The sequence below is a fragment of the Dasypus novemcinctus genome, chromosome 12, assembly GCF_030445035.2.
Source record: "Dasypus novemcinctus isolate mDasNov1 chromosome 12, mDasNov1.1.hap2, whole genome shotgun sequence".
NCBI classification, from domain to species: Eukaryota; Metazoa; Chordata; class Mammalia; order Cingulata; family Dasypodidae; genus Dasypus; species Dasypus novemcinctus.
This window is the reverse complement of record NC_080684.1, coordinates 21495247-21519752: the sequence shown is the minus strand read 5'-3', so window position 1 is coordinate 21519752 and position 24506 is coordinate 21495247. Positions and strand designations below refer to the sequence as shown.

General features: G+C 42.1%; 1 protein-coding gene across 4 annotated transcripts in view; it reads left to right on the top strand.

The window, feature by feature from the left end:
• LOC101425712 (17-beta-hydroxysteroid dehydrogenase type 6) overlaps positions 1 to 24506 on the top strand; it is a 93360-nt gene that overhangs the window by 35382 nt on the left and 33472 nt on the right. Inside the window, exons 4-5 of one of the 4 annotated variants that reach the window (XR_011650231.1) lie at positions 914 to 1248; positions 11763 to 14113. The exons of 2 other annotated variants lie outside the window; for them this stretch is intronic. Coding sequence is in view for 1 of the 2 variants with exons in the window: in XM_058307939.2 (XP_058163922.1) it covers positions 4559 to 4584 (26 nt within the window). In the remaining variant the exon portion in view is untranslated. Of the gene's footprint in view, positions 1 to 913; positions 1249 to 4558; positions 8162 to 11762; positions 14114 to 24506 lie in introns of those variants that run through there. One more of the 4 variants, XM_058307939.2, reaches the window with a different exon arrangement.

Genomic DNA, 24506 nt, shown 5'->3' with positions numbered 1-24506 from the left:
AAATCAGTTGGGCCAAATTTGCTTCCCTGTCCCCCTAATTTTAAAAAATCAGTTGTTACACCTTTTATCTCTAGTTCTATTTGGTTCTTTTCCAAATAAGCCTGACATATTATTTTGTCTTTCTTAATATTTTCAATCCTTTTTTAATTTTAAGTATTTATTTATCATATTTATATTATATGTCTGATAACTCTAGTGTGTAAAGGTTTTGGGAGTCTTTTTCTGCTGCCTGTTGTTTCTGCTGGTTCTTGCCCGTGAAGCTTTTTTTTCCCTGTGTATTTAGTGATTTTTGACAATAAGCTGCTGCTTCTAGTAACTCTCTCTGATGATTCTTTGAAACCTGACCTAAAGATTCCTCCAGAGGTGCCTAGGGACATTCAGAGCCTATGGACACCTTTAACTTAATTCTTGGCTTGAGTTTTCTGGACCACCCAGATAGTATGAATTTGGCCTCCAAACTTTCCTGAGATATGGCTGGTGGTTCTAATTCCTCAGGCCTGAGTCTACCCTCATCCCCATTACCACAGTTCAAGACAGACAGTTTTACTTTTAGACTTTTGGAAGGGAATATTATTTCTAGTTTATGTTTAAACTTATAGTATAGCTATTTAGGTTCCAAATTTAATGAGAAGAGTGTCTTTTATTAGACTCATTACCTAAGCTGGGCCTTGGACTTTGTCTCTTGTCTTCTATGCTTTGTGAGGCTATAAACACTGATGTTCAAGTTTACACTTGTTGGCAAATTGGCTTGAATCAAAAACCAGCATCAGTGTTCCATTTACCCATTTATCCTCTCTTTTGGGTTCTCCTTGGTCTGAGCTTTTTTTTTTTTTTTTTGCTTTCTTGTTAACTCATAGATGCATTTCAGAAGATTAAAACATACATTTTGTCTAGCGTTTTTACTTGCTTTTAGCAGGAAGATTCGTCAGAAGTCATCTGCACTGCCGTTTCATCTGAACCTGAACTCCCGATCTGTCTTTGTTGTTCTTGGACTCTGGGGCTTGGTCAACAATGCAGGCATCTTTCACCCCCAGGGCTGCAGTGAGTGGCTGAGCATGGAGAACACACGAATGTCCTCGAAGGGAACCTGACCGGGCTGATGGAGGTGACCTTGAGTGTGCTCCCCTTGGTGAGGAGAGCACAGGGGAGGGTTGTCAGTGTTTCCAGTATCATGGGAAGAATTGCTGTCTTTGGAGGAGGCTACTGTATATCCAAGTATGGAGTGGAGACCTTTTCAGATATTCTGAGGTAATTCTCTTCAGTTAAAAAAAAAAGAATAGAAACAAAAACAACTGTTGAACACTTAAATGTGGTTCAGGTATTGTGCTGGTTACTTTCCTTACACTATCTTATGTCATCACCCCCCAAATCTTGAAAAACAGCTCATCTGCTTTACATGAGGAAGATGAGGAAGGCAAGGTTCAGATCTGTTAAGCTTCTTTACCAAGTTTGCCAGCTACAGCCGCAATGTGGCAGAACTGTATTTTGATCCCAGCTCTTTGTTTCCTGCCACCATATTACACTTTAATTCTCAAGATTTAGCCTTGAAAAAAATTCCATTTCTGCCTACTTTTTTCTTAAAGCAAACCTGTCCTTGTCCTTTTGTGGTGACTCTCCTTCTCTCTGGTTGTTCATCTGCCTCTACTTAACTTCTTCCTTCCCTTTATTCTGTATATCTTTTCTTTTCTTAATAGCGTTTCTCCTTTCTGATAACTGCAATTTGCTGTGACTCCTAATGGCCTTGTCTCTACCTCTTAGCTTCCCCTCCCAAGATGGCTCCCTTGTCTGTCTGCTTGTTTTCTGCTCCTTGTGTCTGCTCCTTGTCTCTGCTCGTTGTGTCCACTCATCTTCTTTCTTAGGAGGCACTGAGAGCCAAACCTGGGACCTCCCCTGTGGGAGGCAGGCGCCCAACTTCTTGAGCCACATCTGCTCCCTTCCTAGCCTTTTTTGCAGGATTGTTTCTGCTTCAAGTCTCTCTACCAGCTGCTTCCTTTCTTTGTATTTCCTTTCTTTGTATTTGGTTTAATTCTGGAGAGAGGATTCTATTTGCTATGTTTATTTGTGTGTGTGTGTATGCATGTATATGAGGTAGCACCGTTATGTGACACTTTTGTGCGTTTATGCATCAGGCACTGTTGCAAGTGATTTTCGTAATAACCCAAAGCAGAAGGCATTGCTTTTATCCTCATTGTGCACATGAGGAAACCGAGGTACAGAAGTTTAGTCATTTGCCCATGGCCATATGGTTAATGTGGGGCAGAGCCAGTGTGCAGTCCTAAGTTGGACTCTCTTCCAATCAAGTACCCTCTGTGGTCCAATCAGCTGTAGACTTTAGGGGACAGTTACGCAGTACAAAATGTAGCCACACAAACTCTGCTTCAGCAGGGGCTGATCATGGGACAATTCACCTGGAAATGAGTGGACTATTAAAGGCACTGTAAAGGAGTATGTCTATTATAATGTGCATATTATGTTATCTGCCTAGGAAGAGAAGTGGGAAATAACCAAGGGAACGGCTGAGTTGCTACCATGTGACAGGCACCTGGCCTGGCCTCCTGCTTACTGAAAGTCCTGTCTAACCCCATGCGGCCCCTGCCAGTGATTCACCACAACTTAGAACTGGTCACGGCGACTCCTTAACTCATTCCCAGACCAAGAGCAAAGCCGTTTACTTCCAACACTCAAATCACAATTTAATTCCTTTGGAAAATTCCAGTTTGCCTTAGTTGTGCTAAGGATAAACAGGGAAGTTTTGTTCCGCTTTTGGGTTGGGGTCTTAAAGGGGAATGGAGATGTGGTTGTGGGACTCAGAGCGAGAGAACCCCAAGGGGAAGTGAAATTCAGGGGAGCAGAGTCTCCTCTGGCTGGTATGGCTCCTCTCTCTTCCCCAGGACATATAGAGGCCTGGAATTCTAATTGTTTGCTAAAGGTAGGCTTTTCCTTTAGGACAGTGGTTCTCAAAGTTTAACATGCCTCACCGGCACTTGGAGGGCTTGTTAAACAAATTGCTGGGTCTCATCCCCAGAATTTTTTATTTGGTATGCCTGGACTGGCGCCTGATTGATCCAGGGTCCACACTTAAGAGCCATGGTTTCAGGGGGTCGTGGTGCTTTGTGTTCTACCTTCTTATTGACTGCTATTTCAAAGTCGGTTTTCCTTGACATTCAGCTTGGGCTTCACCTTCCCCAGCAAGGCTGCCGGAGTCCCTGGATTAGGGAGAACAACTCATTACTGTCCCCAGAGCACCCCTCGATGGGTGCACAGTGTCATTTTACTTATTTATCTCTACACAAACTAAACTCCTTGAGGTCCAGGACACTACCATACTTCACTTGGTGTAGACAGCGCTTAGCACAGTGCCTGGCACATGAGTATTTGTGGACTGTTTAACTGGCCTGAATACTCTGGAATGACCAATGACTTGAAGTGTTAATGCCCGCATCATATCCATAGTGCCTTTGTGCAGTCTTTGAATACACTCTAAGTCTTCACAGGTCATGCCTTTGTATATGCAGTTCCTACTGCCGTGTATGCTACTCTTTCTTGTCTTGTCTTGGAAATTTCCTCTTTATCCTTCAAGGCTCAACTGGAATGTTTTCTCTTCACTGAAGCCTTCCCTGACTCCCTCAGAAAATCTGTCTGCATCTTTCTTTCTACTTCCATAGCCCCCTGAATGCTTGTCCTTCATAATTTTTTTTTTTTGAGCTGTATTGCAATTATTTGCTTTCTTATCAGACTCACCTGCTGTGTGCATTTGAAGATGTGGGACCAAGTCTTTTTTTTTTTTTTTTTTTAAGATTCATTTTTAATTTATTTCTCTTCCCTTCCCCACCACTCACCAGTCGTCTGCACTCAATGTCCATTCGCTATGTGTTCTTCTGTGTCTGCTTGTATTCTTGTCAGTGGCACCCAGAGTCTGTGGCTCTTTTTGTTGTGTCATCTTGCAGCATCAGCTCTCCACGTGTGCAGCGCCATTCCTGGGCAGGCTGCACTTTTTTCACGCTGGGCAGTTCTCCTTATGGGGCGCACTCCTTGCACATGGGGCTCCCCTACACAGCAGATACCACTGCGTGGCAGGGTACTCCCTTTGCTCATCAGCACTGCGCATGGGCCAGCTCCACATGGGTCAGGAGGCCCTGGGTTTGAACCTTGGACCTCCCATGTGGTAGGTGGATGCCCTATCCATTGGGCCAAATCTGCATCCCATGGAACCAAGTCTTAATCTTCTGAATTTGTGCTTGGAAAACACTTAGGTGTTTTTACAATAAATTCTAATTATTTTTTTATTCTTTGAATTCCCCAGTGTCTAGCATGGTAGTTACTTAATAATTATTTGTTGAAGGAGTGGATGCGGGGTTAAATGATGATGGTAGTTTGTATCATCATGTCCCATTGTTGGTCTTAGGGATGTTTAAAATTTTCTTGTCTCCTTTATGGTACTTTATTCTGTAAAATATTCAGTAAAAGTGTTTTTATAATTTTTAAAATTCCCTGCTGAGAGCATTGAAATTGTGGTGTCTTTCAATCAAATGAGCTAACTTGAAGAGTTTTGTTTCAGGCGTGAACTTTGATGTTTTGGAGTGAAAATCAGCATTAGTGAACTTGGCTATTTCAGAACGGAAATGGCAGACATACCAGTGGCCTTAATGAAAAAGAAGCAAGTCTGGGAAGAAGTCCCTGCAGATATTAAGGAGGCCTATGGACAGCAGTATTTTGATGCCCGTGGGTAGCCTTGTATGAGAAGGAGAAAAGAGAGTTGGTGGGGTATGTTGGCACATCCTCTGCAAATGCAGCTCCTTAAACAAAGCCTGCCCAGGCCATGAGGGGACTGGGAACGGCCCAGTGGCCTCATGCTTGACTTGGTGGTATCTGCTCGACTAAGGACGGGGACAAATAGGCAGCCTGGGGCTGGGGCCTGCCCTTCCTGCCCTGTCACCTGTGGGCCTGGCCACCTGAGCATGAGGGAGGTATTGTGTGGTTAGAGATATGGAACCTTGGGGTCTTGAGAGGGAGTGTCCCTAAGTAGTTTGTCAGGGCTGGCGTGAGAGGCCTGCTCAACTAAAGTACAGCTTTCACTGTTGCCTATCCTTTTGCTAACAAAAGGGCTGTTCACAAATTCTGCCTTATTATGACTGGAAGGTATAGGGTGGAACAAATAAGTGAGTGGGGACCAAGTCTGTAGGGAGGGCCCTGTTGGGGAACCTGAGACTGGACCTTACGTGCAGATCATGTCAACCTTGTAGGCGTGAGACGGTACCATTTCACGTAAGAAAGACCATCCCAGTGACCTGGAAGAGGAGGCAAGGCAGCCCTAAGTGAGCCATGCACCCTAGTATTGCACTCGGCCTTTTTCTTCATGAAAAGATGCCAAAGCCAAAGGGAGCAGCCCTGTTTTCCTTTCTGCACAAAAGCCCTTGGTGATAGGTGATATTGCAGTCCAGAGAAAAGGAAGAGAGGAATGTGCAGACAGAAGATTCCTGACATAGAGCCCCATCTCCTGGGTGCATCAAGCCTAAGATAGGAACACTCAGCAAAGGAGGGAGATTGGAGTCAAGGAAAACAAACTCAGCCTATTAGAGAACCACAGTTCCCAATGTGCCAGAGGGCTAGCCATTGTTTTAAGCTCTTTCCCCTCTAAAGTTTTTTTAAAAAAATTATTTAATTATTATTGTTAAAGATACTTAGATTACATAAATGCTACATAAAAAATATAGGGGATTCGCATATGCCCTGCTCCCCACACCTCCCCCATTTTCCACCTTAACAACATCCTTCATTAGTGAGGTACATTCATTGCAACTGATGAACACATCTTGGAGCATTGCCACTAAGCATGGATTGAAACTCACATTATAATTTGCATTCTCTCCCACACAATTCTGTAGGTTATGACAAGATATATAATGGCCTGCATCTCTTGTAATGTCATTCAGGACAATTCCCAAATCCTGAAAATGTCCTTGTATTACACCTGTTTTTCCCTCTCCCTGCCTTCAGAACCTCCAGGGGCCACTGCTTCCACATCAATGATATAATTCCTTCCATTGCTAGAATCACAATAAGTCTATAGTAGAATACCAGTGGGTCTATTTTAGTCCATAGTTCAGTCCCAATCCTAAGGATTCTGGGATGGCGATGTCCACTCCACCTCTAATTGAGAGGGGGCACGATCCCATAGGGCCGATGGATGGCACTCTCTTACTTGTAGTTGTAGACCCTCTTGGTTCCTTGGTATAGTAGTTGTCCATCATCACCTTGAGTTGCCTCCTGGGAGCATCCCTGTTGCTCAAATGTGGCCTCTCTCTAAGCCAAACTCAGCATATAAATACATTACCTTCCCCCCAGTATGGGACATAACTCCCGAGGATGAGCCTCTCTGGCACTGAGGGATTACTACCAAGCACCAACTAGCAATGCAACTGGAAAAATACCTTGATTAAAAGGGGGAAAAGGTAAAGACAAATGGGTTTATGTGGCTAAGAGACTTCGAAGTGAGGTGGGAGGTCATTCCAGAGGTTACACTTAGGTATGTCTTGGCGGGATCTCATTGATTGCCAAAGTAGATACTACCCCAAATAGTGGGGCTCCTGAAGGCTCTAGAGACATCCAAACAGTATAGGCTGGGCAGATAGCTCAGGAGTTTGGTGCCTTGGCAGTGGGCCTTACTTTGGAATTATGCTCCCCAGTTTGACAGAGTTGGACTCAGTTGTTTCCCCATACATAGCTCTTCTGTACTTTTATTTGAATCTAGGATTAGTACTAGAGTGGGTAGATATACACTCAAGAGACTTAAATCTTTGGGCTGTCCATGTGCCAGCTGGGCCCTGAATCTCAATGGAGTTGCAACACCTACTCTCCAGTTTATTGGTCTCAACCAAGACAACTAACAAGGTGGTGATGATGGACAACTACCCTCTAAAGTTTTAAACTGTATATTAGGGAATTTTTCCCCCTTGTGGGTATGCATCTATAGTTTGAGAATTGACTAAAAAGTGACTATTCATGAAAGAAGGGATGTGGGTATTTCATGATTTGTGCCTTCTGTTTTGAAAGGAATTGAAATTGTTTATATATTTGTCCATGGATCAGAACAATCTAGATCAGTGCTGTCCAAGAGAAATATGGGAGCCACAAGTATAATTTAAAATTTTCTAGTAGTCACATTTAAAAGAAAGGAAAAGAAACAGGTGAAATTAATTTTAATAATAGATTTTATTTATTCCAATATATTCCAAAATATGATCACTTCAATCTAAAACACTAAGGAGATACTTTACATTATTAGTTCACATTAATCTTTGAAAATTGGCATGTAGTTTATACTTAGAGCATATCACAATTTGGTTGCTAAATTTTCCATGGAAATACTTGATATTTATTTACATTTAATAAAATTTATAGTTGTTAGCAGCATTATTCAAAATAGTCAAAAAGTGGAAACAACCCAAATGTTCATCAACTGGTAAAAAGAAAAACAAAACGTGGTTTATACATGCAATGGACTATTATTTGGTAATAAAAAGGAATGAAATACTGATACATACAACATGGATGAAGCTGGAAAATATTTTTCTTAGTGAAAGAAGTAAGGCACAAAAGACCACATGTCCAGAACAGCAAATTTGTAGAGACAGAAAGTAGATTAGTGCTTTCCTAGACCTGGAGGGATAGGGAAGGAGGAGAATAGGGAGTGACTACCTAAGGGATATGAATTTCTTTTGGGGGTGATGAAAATGTTCTAAACTTAGATTGTGGTGGTGGTGCACAACTCTGAATATACTTAAAACTATTGAATTGTACATGTTCAAAAAGAAATTTTATAGTTTGTGAATTATATCTCAGTAAAAATATTAAAAATTTACAATTGAAAAAATAGAGGCACATACCTGTGTTATTTCATACTTCAGAGTTTTCCAATAACCGAATAGAATATCAGTTTTCACATTAAAATTAATTAAAATTACATTTAAAAAACTTAGTTTCTTGGTTGCAGTAGCCACATTTTAAGTATTCACTAGCCACATGTGTCTAGTGCCCATCATATTGGAAAGGACAGGTCTGGATTGGACTAATTCTTGCAGAAACTAAACCTCATTATATTTCTGTGACCACATACTGCAGGATCTTAAAATAAAAAAATAAAGAATGATATTGCTGATCACCATTTTTCTTTTCTTTTTTTTTTTTAAATTTTTTTATTTTTTATTGACTTTGTAATAATATTACATTAAAAATATATATGTGAGGTCCCATTCAACCCCACCCCCCCACCCCCCCTCTCCCCCCCCCCCCCCAACAACACTCGTTCCCATCATCATGACCTATCCATTGGATTTGGTAAGTACATCTTTGGGCACCTCTGCACCTCATATACATTGGTTCACATCATGGCCCATACTCTCCTCTATTCCATCAAGTAGGCCCTGTGAGGATTTACAATGTCCGGTGATTACCTCTGAAGCACCATCCAGGGCAGCTCCATGTCCCGAAGACGCCTCCACCTCTCATCTCTTCCTGCCTTTCCCCATACCCTTTGTCCATTATGTCCCCTTTTCCCAATCCAATGCCACCTCTTCTATGTGGACACTGGATTGGTTGTGTCCATTGCACCTTTATGTCAAGAGGAGGCTCAGATTCCACCTGGATGCTGGATGCAATCCTCCCATTTTCAGTTGTAATCACTCTAGGCTCCATGGTGTGGTGGTTGTCCTTCTTCACCTCCATCTTAGCTGAGTGTGGTAAGTCCAATAAATCAGATTGTAGGTGCTGGAGTCTGTTGAGGCTCAGGATCTGGCTATCACATTGTCAGTCCAGAGATTCAAATCCCCTAAATATATCTTAAACCCCAACATTAACTGCACCTCCAGCACATTAGCATGGAAGTCTTATGAAGGGAGATCCCATCTGAGTCCAGATTCATCACACATAAACACCATTTCCAAAGAGGGGCCATCTGCCCTGGTAGTTAACCCCATCGGCCATGGCCATAACTCCCATGGGTCTCTTTAGCCCTCAAAGGAACCAATATCTGGGGGTTGTATCTGCTTTATCTGTCTCTCTGACTCTGCTCAGTTGTGCATGAGGGCAAACCTTCTGCCAGCCTCCAGACTCTTTTTTAGAAACTCGTAGCCATATAAACTCATTTCTCCTTTCCATTTCCCCCTTACTTTAGGTCAAACAGCATTTTAAAGTCATGGTATTTTATGTAGACATGGATATTCTGCTGATCCGCATTGAACCTTCCGTATAAGGTCATTTTCCAGTTGCATCATCAGTTGGTAGTTGATAGTGGTCCCTCGTTGCCAGGGAGGCTCATCCCCGGGTGTCATGTCCCGCGCTGGGGGGAAGGCATTGCATTTACATGCTGAGTTTGGCTTCGAGACTGGCCACATTTGAGTAACATGAAGGCTGACAGAAGGAAATTCCCAGGCACAAAGTTGCTCTAGGCCTTGTTCTTATTTTGGGTTTATCAGCTCACAAGCATAGTCATTAGTATCAGGGGCTCACTGTTGAACCCTCACTCCCTCCCGGTCCCCACCACTGTACCTGGGAGACTGTCGCTGCCCCCCTAGGGACCACGACAGAGCACCACTGGCCAGGAACCCAGTACCCCCCCTACTGTGGTTTTTAATTGTTGCCACTATGAGTATATCCAAACATTACCATGCACCCTGGACATATGATCTGTACAGCTCCCTGTCAGTCATATATCACCTGTCATTGGTATCCCATACCAGTATCCCTCCATTGCCATTGTTGAAACACTCTGGATCACCATTTTTCTTTACAGTTCAAAATGTTACCAAAGAAGGGCTGCAGAATTGCAGCACGAACCTGAACCTGGTGACAGACTGCATGGAACGCACTCTGACATCTGTGCACCCCCGCACTCGATATTCAGCTGGCTGGGACTCTCAGTTTTTCTTTATTCCTCTATCTTATTTACCTACATCACTGGCAGATTATATATTGACCAGATTTTGTATCAAACTAGTGAAGGCAATCTAAAGAAAACTGGTTTGATAGCTCTTGGAATGAAGAAGACAATTGAAAGTCTGAAATTGGCTTTTAGAATGTTGGTCATTTTAACGTCAAACCTAATTTTTTTTCGTAACAAGATTTCTTCCCTAAACTCATTTATCAGGTATCATCAGAGAACCAAAATGTCTATGTTCTAGATATCCAAAGCATACTCCTTTAGGTGATGACTCTTTACTATTTTAACTATTTTTTGATGAGACTATTTCTAAAACACGTTATACTTCCTTGCCCTATTAGAATAAATGGAAACAATTTAACCTCTTCTGATGTTATTTCTTTATGTATATGAACAGCTGTTCTGGCAAACTATTGCTCAGAGACTACCAAGAAATATGAGGTCTTTCCTTACTTGAAATGGCTTTGTACTGTGACACATTTTACAAATATTTGGCTTTGCTTTTCTCCTTCCTTTTTGCCAGCTGCCATTTTCAATGCATTTCTTCCTTATTTAAAAAGAAATGAATTTTGATTTTTAAAATCAAAATAGTACACACACATAGTTAAAAATTCAATTGATACACAAACGCTAAAATGCAAAACAGCTATCCTCCCATCCTCATCTTCATTGCTGCTCCCCAGAGGCAAATGCTTCCATTTTTTAGCTATTTCTTTGGGTATTTACTGCCTTATTTCTAAATAAAATACTTATACTGTTATTTCTTGATTTATTAGTTTTAGAAATTTTTGACTGACTTCCTGTTATGGTTAATGAGAATTTTGCTTCCTTATACCACTTTCCAGCCCATTTCCCTTACCCTCCTATTTCTAATATAATTTTATCACATTTTTGGTTAAATTAGTAGTGTTTGCATTGTTAAATATGTGAATATTGTTTATTGTTAGACCAAGTATTTTTCCTTTATAGTAAGGAAAGGACTTAATTATTGCCTTATTTTTTACTTTGTGTAGTTTTTAAATTTTCCTTAATTTTCTTTTTTAAAGTTGCTCCTGCAGATCTCTCAGATCATTATTTTTTTTTAAAGATTTATTTTAAAAATTTCTTTCTCTCCCCTCCCCCATAGACCATTGTCTACTCTCTGCATCTGTTCACTGTGTTTTCTTCTGTGTCTGCTTGCATTCTTGTCAGCGGCATTCAGAATCTGTGTCTCTTTTTGTTGCATAATCTTGGTGTGTCAGCTCTCCGTGTGTGCGGCGCTATTCCTGGGCAGGTTGCACTTTTTACACATGGGGTGGCTCTCCTTGCAGGGCACATTCCTTGTGCATGGGGCTCACCTACATGGGGGACATCCCTGCATGGCACTGCACTCCTTGCACCCATCAGCACTGCGTGTGGGCCAGCTCACTACATGGGTCAGGAGGCCCTGGGTTTGAACCCTGGACCTCCCATATGGTAGGCAGATGCTCTATCAGTTGAGCCAAATATGCTTCCCCAGATCATTATTATTATTTTCCAGGTAGTTAAATAAATCATAGAGCCTACCTATCCCTTCCACTCTGCCCCCTGCTACTTCCCTTTCATAACTTTGTCTTCCTATTTCTGTATGGGCTCTTTGCTCTCTAGTTCTGCTGGTTAGTTAATTTTTCCAGGACTTCCCTTCATCTCTTTCTCATTGTCTGATCCTCTATTCTTAGAGCATATGCTTCTTGGTTTCCCCCTTATTTATTTATTTTTAAATTGTTTATTTATTTATTTATTCCCATATAACCCACTCCCCACCCCCGACCACATCATTTTTGTAAATTGTGTTTTTTTGAACAAGGTCTCAGGGAACTAAACGACAGCCGGAGATGTGCAAACATACATGTCATGGGTGTTCCAGAAGGAGAAAAGAAGGGAAAAGGGGCAGAAGAAATATTTAAAGAAGTAATGTTAGAAAATTTCCCAACACTATTGAGGGACATAGATATCCCTGTACAAGAAGCACAATGGACTCCCATTCGAAAAAATTCAAATAGACCAACTCTGAGACACATACCAATCAGAATGTCAAATGCCAAAGACAGAGAGAATTCAGAGAACAGCAAGAGAAAAGCTATGCATAACATATAAGGAATATCCAATAAGATTAAGTGCTGATTTCTCACCAGAAATCATGGAGGCAAGAAGACAGTGGTCTCATATATTTAAGACACTATGAGAGAAAAACTTCCAGCCAAGAATTTTACATCCAGCAAGACTGTCTTTCAGAAATGGGGGCAAGATCAGAATAATCGCAGATAAACAGACACTGGGAGAATTTCTAAATAAGAGATCATATTTTCAAGAAATACTAAAGGGTGTGCTAGAGCCTGAAAAGAAAAGACAGGAGAGAGAGACCTGGAAGAAATGAAGATTATATCAATAAAAGTAACTGAAAGTCTCAAAAGAGTGGTGAAAAGAAAATATGACAGATAAAACTCGAATAGTAATAAACTTAACCAACGATGTAAAGCACTTGTATTCAGAAAACTGCAACCCAATGTTAAAAGAAACCAAAAAAATCCTAAATAACTGGAAGAACATTCCATGCTGATGGATTGGAAGACTAAATATCATTAAGATGCCAGTTGAACTCAAATTGATATACAGAATCAATGCAACCCTGATAAAAATTCCACCAGCATTAAAACATATATATTGAAAACACAATTATCAAAGTTATTTGAAAGGTTAAGGGGTCCTGAATAGCCAGAAACATCATAAAAGGAAAAGTGAACCCTCATCTCGGACTTTAAATCATACTGCCAAGCTATAGTGGTAAAAACAGCATGGTACTGGCATAAAGATAGATACATAGACCAATGGAACCAAACTGTTGGCTCAGAAACAGACCCTCACATGTATGGTCAAGTGTTTTTTGACTAGCCTGTCAAAACCACACAGCTCGGCAGAACAGTCCATTCAGCAAAATGGTGCTGAAAGAACTAGATATCTATAGCCAAAAGAAGGAAAGAAGAACTCGATCTCATATCTTATCCAAAAATTAACTCAAAATGGATCAAAAACCTAAAAATAAAGGAAGACCCATAAAACTTCTGGAAGAAATTGTAGGAAAATATCTTCAAGACCTGGGGGTAGGTGGTGGAATCCTTAATGGAGGTAAGAGAAGGACCAAAATGGACTTCTGATGTTTAATGTATGTAGAAGTTTTAATTAGCTTTACTGTAAAAGTGTGGAAATGTATAGAGTGGATGGTAAAAATAGTAATAGCTAGTTTAAAAATAGGAATGTGGCTGAAAATAGTAGTCTAGGGATGTAAATGCCAATTGACAGAATGCTAGGGAATAATCTAGTAACTGAATAACACTGTAAACCAAGAGGTGGATGAGAATTGTGGCTGATGGTACAGATGCAAGAGTGTTCTTTGTGAGCTAGAGCAAATGTATATCACTACTGCACGGTGTTGGGAATGCATGGGGAAAATAAACTGTAATGACCTATGGACTGTGTTTAGCAGTAATAATATAATATTCTTGCATCTACGCCAAAGATGTATTGTGTTGATAATGGGGCAGTATAGAAAATGTGAGTCAAATGTATACTATGGACATGGTAACAACCAGAAGATATTATCTTCTTTTTTTTTTAAAGATTTATTTTATTTATTTCTCTCCCCTTCCCCCTCCGCCCCAGTTGTCTGTTCTCTGTGTCTATTTGCTGTGTGTTCTTTGTCCACTTCTGTTGTTGTCAGCGGCATGGGAATCTGTGTTTCTTTTTGTTGCATCGTCTTGTGTCAGCTCTCCATGTGTGTGGTGCCACTCCTGGGCAGGCTGCACTTTCTTTCACGCTGGGTGGCTCTCCTTACAGGGCGCTCCTTGTGCGTAGGGCTCCCCTACGTGGGGATAACCCTGCGTGGCACGGCACTTCTTGCGCGCATCAGCACTGAGCGTGGGCCAGCTTCACACGGGTCAAGGAGGCCCGGGGTTTGAACCGTGGACCTCCCATGTGGTAGACAGACGCCCTAACCACTGGGCCAAGTTCACTTTCCGATATTATCTTATCTGTGGCAAATGTTCCACCACATTGTGGTGTGTTGATCGAAGGGTGTTATTTTGGAATTCTGTACATGTGAATGATTGTTTTTTAAGTTTACAACTTCTGTCATAAAAAATATATAAAAAAAATAATAAAGTGTGTTGGAAGAAAAACACACCAAATGTAAGATAAGGACTATAATTAGTAAGATTGACATTATTCTTTCATAATTTGTAACAAACCTCTCACGACAATGCAAGATGTTGGTGGAGGGTTGATGTATGGGAGCCCTGTATGATGTTATGCATGTTTGCTTTATAAGTTCACAACTTTTACTATACACTTAATTGTTCATGTATATTCATATATAAATGACATAAATTAATAATAATAGGGAGGGTTGGGGGAAAATACTTTGGTTAGTAGTAATATTTTGGCAATACTATTTAATCATTAGTTAGAAAGGTTTAACAACAATGTAAGGTGTTGGTGGTAGGGTGAGTTATGGGAGTTCTATATGATGTTATGTATGTTTGTTTTGTAAGTTCACAACTATTACTATACACTTATTGTTTATATATGTTTATGTGTGTGTGATATGTTTCAATAAATTAATTTTTTTTAAAAGTTAAAAAAATTGTGAGTTTGGAAGTAGGAGGTCACTGGCTTTCTTTCTGTAGCTCATCTATGTCAGGGTCAAAGAAGGAAGGATGAAGTTGTTTCAACTTGCTGTTAAGAACATTTTTTGGACAGTTGCCAGAATTTGTATAAGCGCTAAAGCTTAGATAATTGCATTGCATCAAAGTAGAATGGCAGGATATCCCAATTTACCTGGGACAGTATCAGTTTACACCTGTTGCTTCTCTGTAAAATATTGATAATGTCTCTTTACACTCTCACAACTGTCCCAGTTTAGACAATAAATTATGTGGTCACCCCACAAAAGGGAAAATCTCAAGTGGGGATTTCTCAGAAATAATTTGCTTTCCTCATAGAAGAGGACAGATGGAAACAACTTCACCCTTCCCTCTTACACTCTAACTCTGTCTTGAAAACTGAAGTAATGTCTGACTCTGCAGCAATCATGTTACAATCTCACAAGGTCACTTCACAAGGTGACAAGCTGGAGGAAAAAGCCAAAAGATGCACATTGACTTAGAGCTTGACATAGATGAGCTTGCAGTCCAAAACTGAGCTTTAAGCAGCAGCTTCTAGTCCCCTAATCAACTGTCTCCCCTTTCCTCAGGAGCTGTCGTAAACATTCACCCTTGTTCTCAAATGCCTGAGCCCATAATCTACTTGTCATACTAAGAGAAAATTCAGGGTACCAAATGAGAAATCCCTCAATTTCCTGTCTTCCCCAATGGCAAATACCATTTCCTCCCCTGCAGTTTTGTGGAAAAACTGTCTTCCTGTGAAAGGTCAACTCTCAGTTCCCTCCACCACTACCCCACACTACCCCAGACCTATTCTCTACATGGAATCGACTTTGCAAACTTCTTTATCCAGTTAGAAACAGAACTTATATTTCCATGAAATTTCATTTTATGAAGAAGAGTGGTGCATTTTGTTTCAGGAGACAAAGTGCTTCAGTTCTGCTGGTCTGAGGACACACTTCTTATTTATTATGCTACTTCTCATTAAGCATAGGAGCTGAAGTTAGAATATGTCATGTACAACAAAGTTTTCCCAAACTTTAATAGCTTTACTTTTACAAGCTGTTTCTAGACAGCTGTGTCATGTTGGCAGCCTACAAAAGTTTAAAAGTTACAGGGAAAGTTGGGACGCAGGAGGGGACAGGATGTAATGAATTTGAAAGCAGAATAAAGCTGCATCCATCCTTGTCATTATTCAGTGTCTGGGTGTTCATTTATAATAGCTCCTTTATCTCTTGCAGTGGGTCTCAAGGGGCTGCAGGAGACCTTAAAAGAGATTGTTCCCTTGAACATAATAGTTGCTTAATAAATATTCATCGAATGAGAAAGCAGAGCAGGCACTTCAGAGCATTGCAGAGAGAAAGATTGTTCATTGTGATGTGCTGCAGGTTTTTGGCGTGGGTGGAAGTGGTAATAAAATGGTGGTTTTAGGTGGAACACGCAGGGCACAGAGGCAAATGGGTGGAAAATCATGCCATGAAGAACTTTTGAAGTGATTATGTAACACAGTTACCCAGAATGGAGGAAATCTGATGCCCCCTAAACCTTTCTTACATTCTTTTTGCTTTTTTTTTAAAAAAGACTTATTTTATTTATTTAATAACCCCCACCTTGTTGTTTGTGGTCGCTGTCTGCTCTCTGTGTCCATTTGCTGTGTGCTCTCTGTGTCTGCTTGTCTTCTCTTTAGTAGACCTCCCATGTGGGAGAAGGTGCTCAAATCACTTGAGCCACCTCAGCTCCCTGGTTTGTTGTGTCTCTCATTGTCTTCTCTCTTTGTATCTCTTTATTGCATTATCTTGTATCAGCTTGCCGCACCTGCCATTAAGACAGCTCGTTTTCTCCAGGAGGCACCAGCAACTGAACCCAGGACCTCCCATGTGGTAGGCGGAAGCCCAACCGCTTGAGCCACATCCGCTTCCCTACTTTAGCTTTTGTCTTCCGAATTGGTGCCCATCTGCTAGCACTGTGCTCCTGCTCCTGTGAAATGCCAGCACTGGGGCCACAGAGGTGAGGGGTCAAGGATGGCAGCCTTCAGCTTTCAGGGAACACACAACATAGAGGACAGCAAACAATGCCGACCCCATCCAGGAGGTAATAGCAGCCGTGCCTGGGACTGGGGGGCCTCAGAGAAAGGAGAGGTGCAAAGGGAAGGAGAGCATTTGGGGGGTAGTTTCTCAGAATGTAACGGGTGAACTCAGCAGGAAAGTGAAGCAGACATTTGTAAGCAGTAGCAGGCAATGCATGAAGTGAGTGGTGAAGCAAATATGAAGTTGCTCAAGATCATTTTCAGGGCTTTGCAATCAAGTAAAATAATGCTGAGCCATCGCTTCCTGGAGCCAGATGTTCCTCAAGCCGGTCTTTTTCTGAGGAGGTTGGGAGAAAACAAGTGAGAACCAAATCCCCAGATGGAAAGGGGAAGTGGGGAGAGAAATTTCACTCTCATTTGAATGAATAGAAAACGATGAATAATGGATGACGGAGAGAAGGGAAGGGGGCCAAAGTCCGTGTCTACCTCCTCTTTCAGGATGGCCGGTACTTGCAGGGCCCCTGTTGTACTGCTCGCTGTCCCCAGACTCCCTGAAGCCTCTTCGCTCCCTCCGGGAGACCCTTCCAGACTTCCCAGTCCAGCTGGGTTCCTGCTGTACTTACCCTGGCTCCACTGCCATGGCGTCCTGCCCTCGCCTCTCAGGGACGCCAGGACCTGTTTGCATTTCTGTGCGTCTCCCAGATCTGTGCAGCCTGGGCACCAGTCCTGACGCTGGCCTCTGAATGCGCCTTCTCCCCCGGCTTCCTCTGCCTCACCCTTCTTCCAGAATACCTTTTCATGACACCTCAATTCTCTTGCTCAAAAAACGTCAGGCATCTATTATCTATGATAGAATAAGAACAGCCATTAAAAGTAAGATTGTAGAAGGACAGTGCTTACTGATGAGGAAATGCTCCTGATACATTAAGTAAAATTAGATTATACTCAGTTTGAGCCCAAGTTTGTTAAAAATATACGTCAAACGACTGAAAACATATAAATCAAGATGCTGACAGTGGTGGTTACCTAGCATCTTAATTTTTATCTTTCTGTATTTTCCAGTTATCTACAAAAAATATACCTGTTGGGGATTGAATCGTGTTTGTCACAAAAGGCATGTTTGGGTCTCAACCCCTGGTCCTGTGAGTAGGAACCCATTTGTAAATAGGACTGTGAAGGCGTCACCAGATAAGGTGAGCCCAAACCGAAGGAGGGTGGGCCTTAATCCTATAGGGCTGAAGTCCTGTAAGCAAAGGTAATGGGGGAGAGAGAAAAAGAGAGAGAGAGAGAGAGAGAGAGAGAGAGAGAGACGCCCCGGGGAGTAGCCAGAGGCCGGGACTCAGGGGAACCCAGAAGAGAAAGGAGACACTCCCACTTGTACTGACTTGGGACAGAAAAGGCGAAGAACTCCAAGATTCCCGGTCAGACAGAAGACACTGACTCCTGGAGGAAGCAAGCCTTCTAGGCTCCGAAATCATGAGCTAATAAATTCCTTTTGTTAAGCCAATCCATTGTATGGTATTTGTTTTAGCTGCTGGGAAACTAAAGCACAAGTCTTACTTTTGCATTTTAAAAATCCCCCAATAAATCTTTAAAAAGGCAAAAAAATGTCAATAGGAGAATGGAAAAATAAATTGCGGTGTTGTCTTATAATGGAAAACTGTTCAGTGAATGAGCTCCACTACACCACATCAAAATGGATGACTCTCAGCACTCTCAGGCTGGAAGTGGGTGTAGCTCAGTGGTTTGAGCGCCGCCTTCCCATGGATGAGGTTCTAGGTTCAATCCCTGGTGTATATATCTGAGTGACAAAAGCAAGTTTCAAAGACCGTAGTATGAGAAATGTTTTATAAAGTTCAAAAACAAGCAAAACTAAATAATATGTTGTTTGGGGGCACACATTTATGTGGTAAATCTACAAAGAAAAGCAAGGGAAAAATAAAAGAAAAATAAATTTCAGAACGATGGTTACCTCTGGAGAATACAAGATCTTGAGATCAGTAAATTTGGTAACCTTGGTTGTATCCGAGTTGCTCAGGTTGGTGGATGGGCTCATGACTAGTCCTTTTGCTTCCTAACTTACATTGTATACTACACATTCTCTTTTGGGTATGCCAATAATAATTTACAATGGGAATAAATGGCTTGAGGGACTTTGACCTGCTCCCTCTGCCTGCCAGGCTCTCCTCCTGAGCGTGCTGGCCGTGCCTGCGGCAGTCAGGGTGAGGCTGAGAGGCAGGAGGCAGAACAGGGGCAGGAGTTAGCTGAGGACAGAGTCATGCTGCCAAACCAGGGCTGGGAATGGGCTGAGAGTCAAGGGCTCCGGAACTCTCAGGGACGGTGGCGCTGAGTCCCGGCCCAGAGGGGAAGCGCTGCCGCTTCTTGGGAACAGGCTGCATCGGGGGTTTCTCCCTCGGCTGCTGCTGCCCCCTGAGTCCACGCTGCCAGTTTCCGCACAGGAGCCTCGTGCCTTTATCCAGCTCCCCTCACGTGGCTCCTCACACCTCAGTACAACCCTCTTCCCAGAGAGACCCGTCTCCTTACTTGTCCTTTAAACGCCAGCCCCATGCTCGCCCCTGCCCTCTGCTTATGCTTTGCCCTCTGGAACGTCTTTCCTCCCCTTTTCTTTCCCCGGCCTTTGTGAAGTCTTCTCTGACTTTTCTCATACAGACTCCTTTCTTTCTAGTTTGTATGCTGTGGGACTCACAGTCTATATCATATACTTCGGCACTGGACTAGGATTGAAGCTTATTTACAAATGAATGAAAATGCATATAAAACCCCTTGGATGCATTTAACATGTGGGATACACTTTTTTCTGTTTGTTTTAAAGATTTATTTTTATTTATTGCTCCCCCCTCATTCACCCTGTTGTCTGCTCTCTCTGTCCATTCTCTGTGTGCTCTTCTGTGTCTGCTTGTATTCTCATTAGGCAGCTCCGGGAACCGATCCTGGGAACTTCTGGAGTGGGAGAGAGATGATTACTCTCTTGTGCCACCTCAGCTCCCTGTTCTGCTACGTCTTCTTATTTTCTCTCCTCTGTGTCTCTTGTTACACCACCTTGCTGCACCAGCTCTCCATGTCGGCCAGCAATCCTGCACGGGGTGGCTTTTCCTGAGCAAGTCGGCATTCCCATGCAGGGCAGCTCTCCTGCGCAGGGCTGCATTCCTGCATGGGTGGGTGCTCCGAGTCGGCCTGCTCGCCATGTGGACCACCTTATCCTTACCAGGAGGCCCTGGGCATTGAACCCTGGTCCTCCTATATGGTAGACGGGAGCCCAATTGGTTGAGCCATATCTGTTTCCCGGGATATGCTTTTTTTTAAAAAAAAGGTTGCTTTTGTTAATCGACTCTGATGCATGCAGTCTCCTGTGCCCTAGCTCTGGTAGCCATGTCTGTTTTCATCACACATAACCCCAAAGCAAAACTCAGAATAGCTACAATTTCCCTCTAAAGAATCCATTTTCAAAAGGGTAGTGGTGGGCACAGAGGTCTTACTGAGGATTTTGCAGGGGAGAAGCTGCAATGTGTTTATGTTGCATGCCTCAAAGCAAACAGCTTAAAATTCCATCATTGACTCATTTAAGCCCCAAACCTCTTCTCTCTGCCTTTCTCTTCACCAGCACCCAGCCTCCTGGCTTCTCCCCACTGCCCAGGATTTTCCTCTGAGAATATCAAATTCTTCATCACGCAGGTTGATTCAATTCAGTCCCAGGTCCTGTCCCAGGTATGCAAATCCATGTCCCTCTTGGTGCTCAGCAAACAAAAGGCCCTTCAGTTACCCGGGTCTGACCTCCTTATGGGGCTCGTACATCCTACTTTGTCTAGTCTTTTCCTATTTCCTCAGAACAGGTTTTTGAAAAAATTTTTTAGGAGGATTAAACCTAAGACCTTGTACATCGGAAGCAGGCGCTCCCACTGAGCTACATCCACTCCTGAATAAGAGTTGGTTTTTTCGTTTGCTTGTTAGTTTTTAGGAGGTAACGGGGATCTAACCTGGGACCTCGTACGTGGGAAGCAGGAGCGCAACCACCTGAGCTGCATCCGCTCCCTCAGTATAGTTACTATTACCCCCACACACTTGCAAAATGACTTGGTTTGGATGCTAGATGATATGTTCCCAGTGTAGATAACTCTCCTCTTAAGTTGTTAGTTCTTTAGAGTCTGCCTGGTTTCTCAAATTAGATGAGTGGCTCTTTTAGGTAAGGGACCAATCTTCAATGCTTTTGTGTCATTTGTCTTGGTAGTTGTGAAATAGTTATTTGTTAAATTGGACACCAGGAGTCAAAGTATATGGTAGGCCTGTGGCGGTGTGGGGAGGGCAGGCAGGGGTCTTCCCTAAAGAGAACATGCATGCTGGGGAAAACTGATGGGAGATGAGGTTGGATGGACAAGGGGGCCTGGAAATGGCAGGAAACTGCATGAAGATTCCATGCTATTGCATGTATGTGCATGTGCATGTGTGCAGAGGAGCTAGCCACACATAGTAACTACTCAGTGAATGCTAGTTTCTCTTATTTTTATATCATGAGATTTTAAAAAAAGATCTATTTATTTTCCCTCCTTCCCCTCCTCCCGCCCTGCTGTTTTTGCTGTCTGTGTTGTCTTCTCTTCTCATTTTCTCTCTTCTAGGATTCACCGGAATTCGATCCTGGAGCCCTCTGATGGGGAGAGAGGTTCCCAGTCAATAGCACCACTTCATTTTCTGGTTTCTGCTGTGCTTCACCTTGACTCTCCCCTTGTCTCTCTTTTGGTGCATCATCTTGCTGCGTGACTCGCTTGCGTGAGGCACTGGCTCACCATGCGGGCACCAGTGTGGGCACTGGCTTGCTGTGTGGGCACGCGTTCTCTTGTTCTTTTTCACCAGGAGGCCCCAGGGATCTAAACCTGGTCCTCCCATATGGTAGGAGGAAGCTCTATCACTTGAGTCACATCCACTTCCCTATATCATCAGATTTTTAACATGACTTTTACATTTGCCTAGTGTAGGGTAGTTTCCCAAGTGCCAATAAAAACATTATCTGACATAATTTCAGACATCTCTGCAAGGTATATGTTATTATCTCTATTTTAAAGAAAGGATAATAGGATCTGAAGTAAAATAACTTGGTTTTCAAGTCATCAATAACTAGATTCTTTAAGAACAAATTTAAAATTTGCATGAACAGAATTCATGGAAATGAAAAGAAAGGAAGCCACTTAACAAGACTTCAGCCACCCTAACAAATCAAAGTATTCTAAATTTTTTTCTCATTTACTTCCAGTTTTTATCAAGATGGAGAGACAATTTTAAAGTTTCAATTATAGTGTACAAACAATATTCTTTTTTTGCCTAATATTTTATAATTCCAAGTTATCTTTATACATTTTAGATTTGCATTATGATTCATAATTCATGTAGCTTCTTTTACTAATTGGACATTCATGTTGTTTAAAAACATTTGCTGTTTCAGACGATGCTGCACTGGGGCTATCGGTCTTGCCTTCTGTTGGATTTGGATATTCTTGGAAGAGGGCCATGACTCTATGACAGCCAGTTTGAAGATAGAAAAATTCCTTTAAGTTATGGCAAAGGTACTTGAGGTCTCTGAAGATCCATTTTTTTCCTGACCCACTGTACATAATTCTGTGCTTTTATATAATGGGGTCTTGATGTTTTTGTTTACCAATTTGGATGGACATATCATATGACACAGATATCAACTACTTGCTTGTCATACCTTCTATGTCCTATAGAGGAGACAGTTATAGTCCTTACCATCAGATTAGTGGGGATAAGACTGGAGAAAGGGGCATCAGTTAGAAGAGTACAGGGACCAAAAGAGAAAATGATGATGAAGATATCTGGGAGTAAGCTTGTGTTTTAGTTTCCTAGGCTGCTCAAAGCAACACTGTGAAATGGTTGGGCTTAAGCATTGGGAATTTATTAGCTTATGGTTAGAGTCTGGGCAAATGTCCAAATCAAGGCATCATCAAGGCCATACTTTCTTCCTGAAGACCAGCTGCCGGAGATCCTTGGCTCCTCTGCCACACTGTAAAGTACACGGCAGTGTGGGCTGGTCTGTCCCTTCTCTTTTGGTCTCGTTGATTTCATCTTCTTGCTTCCGTGGCTTTTCCCCTCTTTGTCTGAATTCATTTCATTTATAAAGGCCCCTAGTAAGAAGACTAAGGCCCATCCTGAATGAGACAGGGCACACCCTAACTGAAGTAGGCTCATCAAAAGGTCCAGTGTACAAGGGGTCCACACCCACGGGAATGGATTAAATTTAAAAACATGGTTTTCTGGGGTGCATACAGCTACAAACCACCACAGCTGACAATAATGGAAATATTAGTAATATGTCACATTTATATCATACTTTATAGCTACAGAAAAATTTTTTAAAAAATCAATTATTTTTAAATGGAGAGGAAGGATGAACCCTAGAGGCATTTCAAAGAAAAAAAATGAATGAGACTAGGTGACTCATATTTATATAAAGTAGTGAGGAGGATTACTGCACATTCAGGTATTTACCACATACTTTTTGTTGCAGAGGTGTGTCTTTTTTACCATGTCATGATTCTCAACTTATAGATATGAATTCTGCAGTTTCATAAATGAAAAAACAAAACCAAACAAAAACCAAACAAACACAATTTCTTTGCTTCTATTTCTTAAAAGATAAAATCTTTTGGGGTTAGGCTGGAATGTCAAGTGTCTGACAAAATACAATAAACCTAGCCAGTAAAACATCTAGTTCAGCTTTATACCAGCACCTTTCATAGCCATGAAATATCGACAAATGTATAGAAATAGACGGTTTTTGACAACCATGGGCTTTAGTGGGTCACATTATCTCTGGGCAGAGATTTCACGAGGTATGCTCTGGATGAAAAAGACTCCTTTCATATAGATATTTTATCTTGGGTGGGCCGGTTAGCTTTTAGAATAGATGTTTTCAGAAATTGTTAACATTTATGTATTTAAGGAGCAAAAAAAGGAAGGGCTTTCAGGAAGAAATCCCCCCAAAGAATCTTTGAAATGAGTAAGGATACCAGAAGCACAATTTTTCTAACTTCGCCTTGGCTGGGAAAAGTTGGTTTGAGGAGCCTCTCGTGGTTGGCTTCTCTCCCTCTTTCCTTCTCCCCTCTGGGTGAGGCCGAATTCCCGTGCGGGATGTTCTAGATCAGGGTTCTTAACGAGGGGTCCATGAGCTTAAACTGAAATTCAAAGGAACATTCTTGTGGGGACGTGTTGGTGTGGATGTGATATGTTTATTAAATAATACACCATGTAGTGTGGACTTAGTAAGGGGCCCGTGGTTTTCACCTGACTGGCAAAGGGATCCGTGGAACAAAAAAGGTTACCAATGCCTGGCGTAGAGTTTCTCATGCGCAAGTCCTTTCTGCCTTGAATCCTTATGTTCTAAATCCCTGCGGTGATTGACCTATTTTGCTTGGTTAAACCTCATATTCCATTTGAGGCTTTGGGACCTAAACTGAAAAGGTCAGAGGAAGAAAACCTCCCTTCGGGGCACTAATTGTGCTTTGACACAGAACCATTTTGATCGTTTGTTGGCTTGCCTGCTCCAAGACACAGGCTGTTCTGAATTAGCCTTGGCCTCCCTTCCCACCAGCAGCCAGCCTCCCACTGAAGGTCAGAAGTGGTGCATGCCCAGCCAGCTCTGGCACCCTTGACTTCCAGTGGAGCCGGTCTGACCTCCTGTCAGTTTCCAAAAACTGAACAAAATGGCTTTTCATAAATGCAAATATGGATGAGTCAAAGAAGCTTGTGTTGATCAATCCTTATAATGACTGGATCATTGATAAACTCAGAGGTAAAAGAACGATTACTTGGGATGGGCTTTTAAGAGAACTGTAATTAT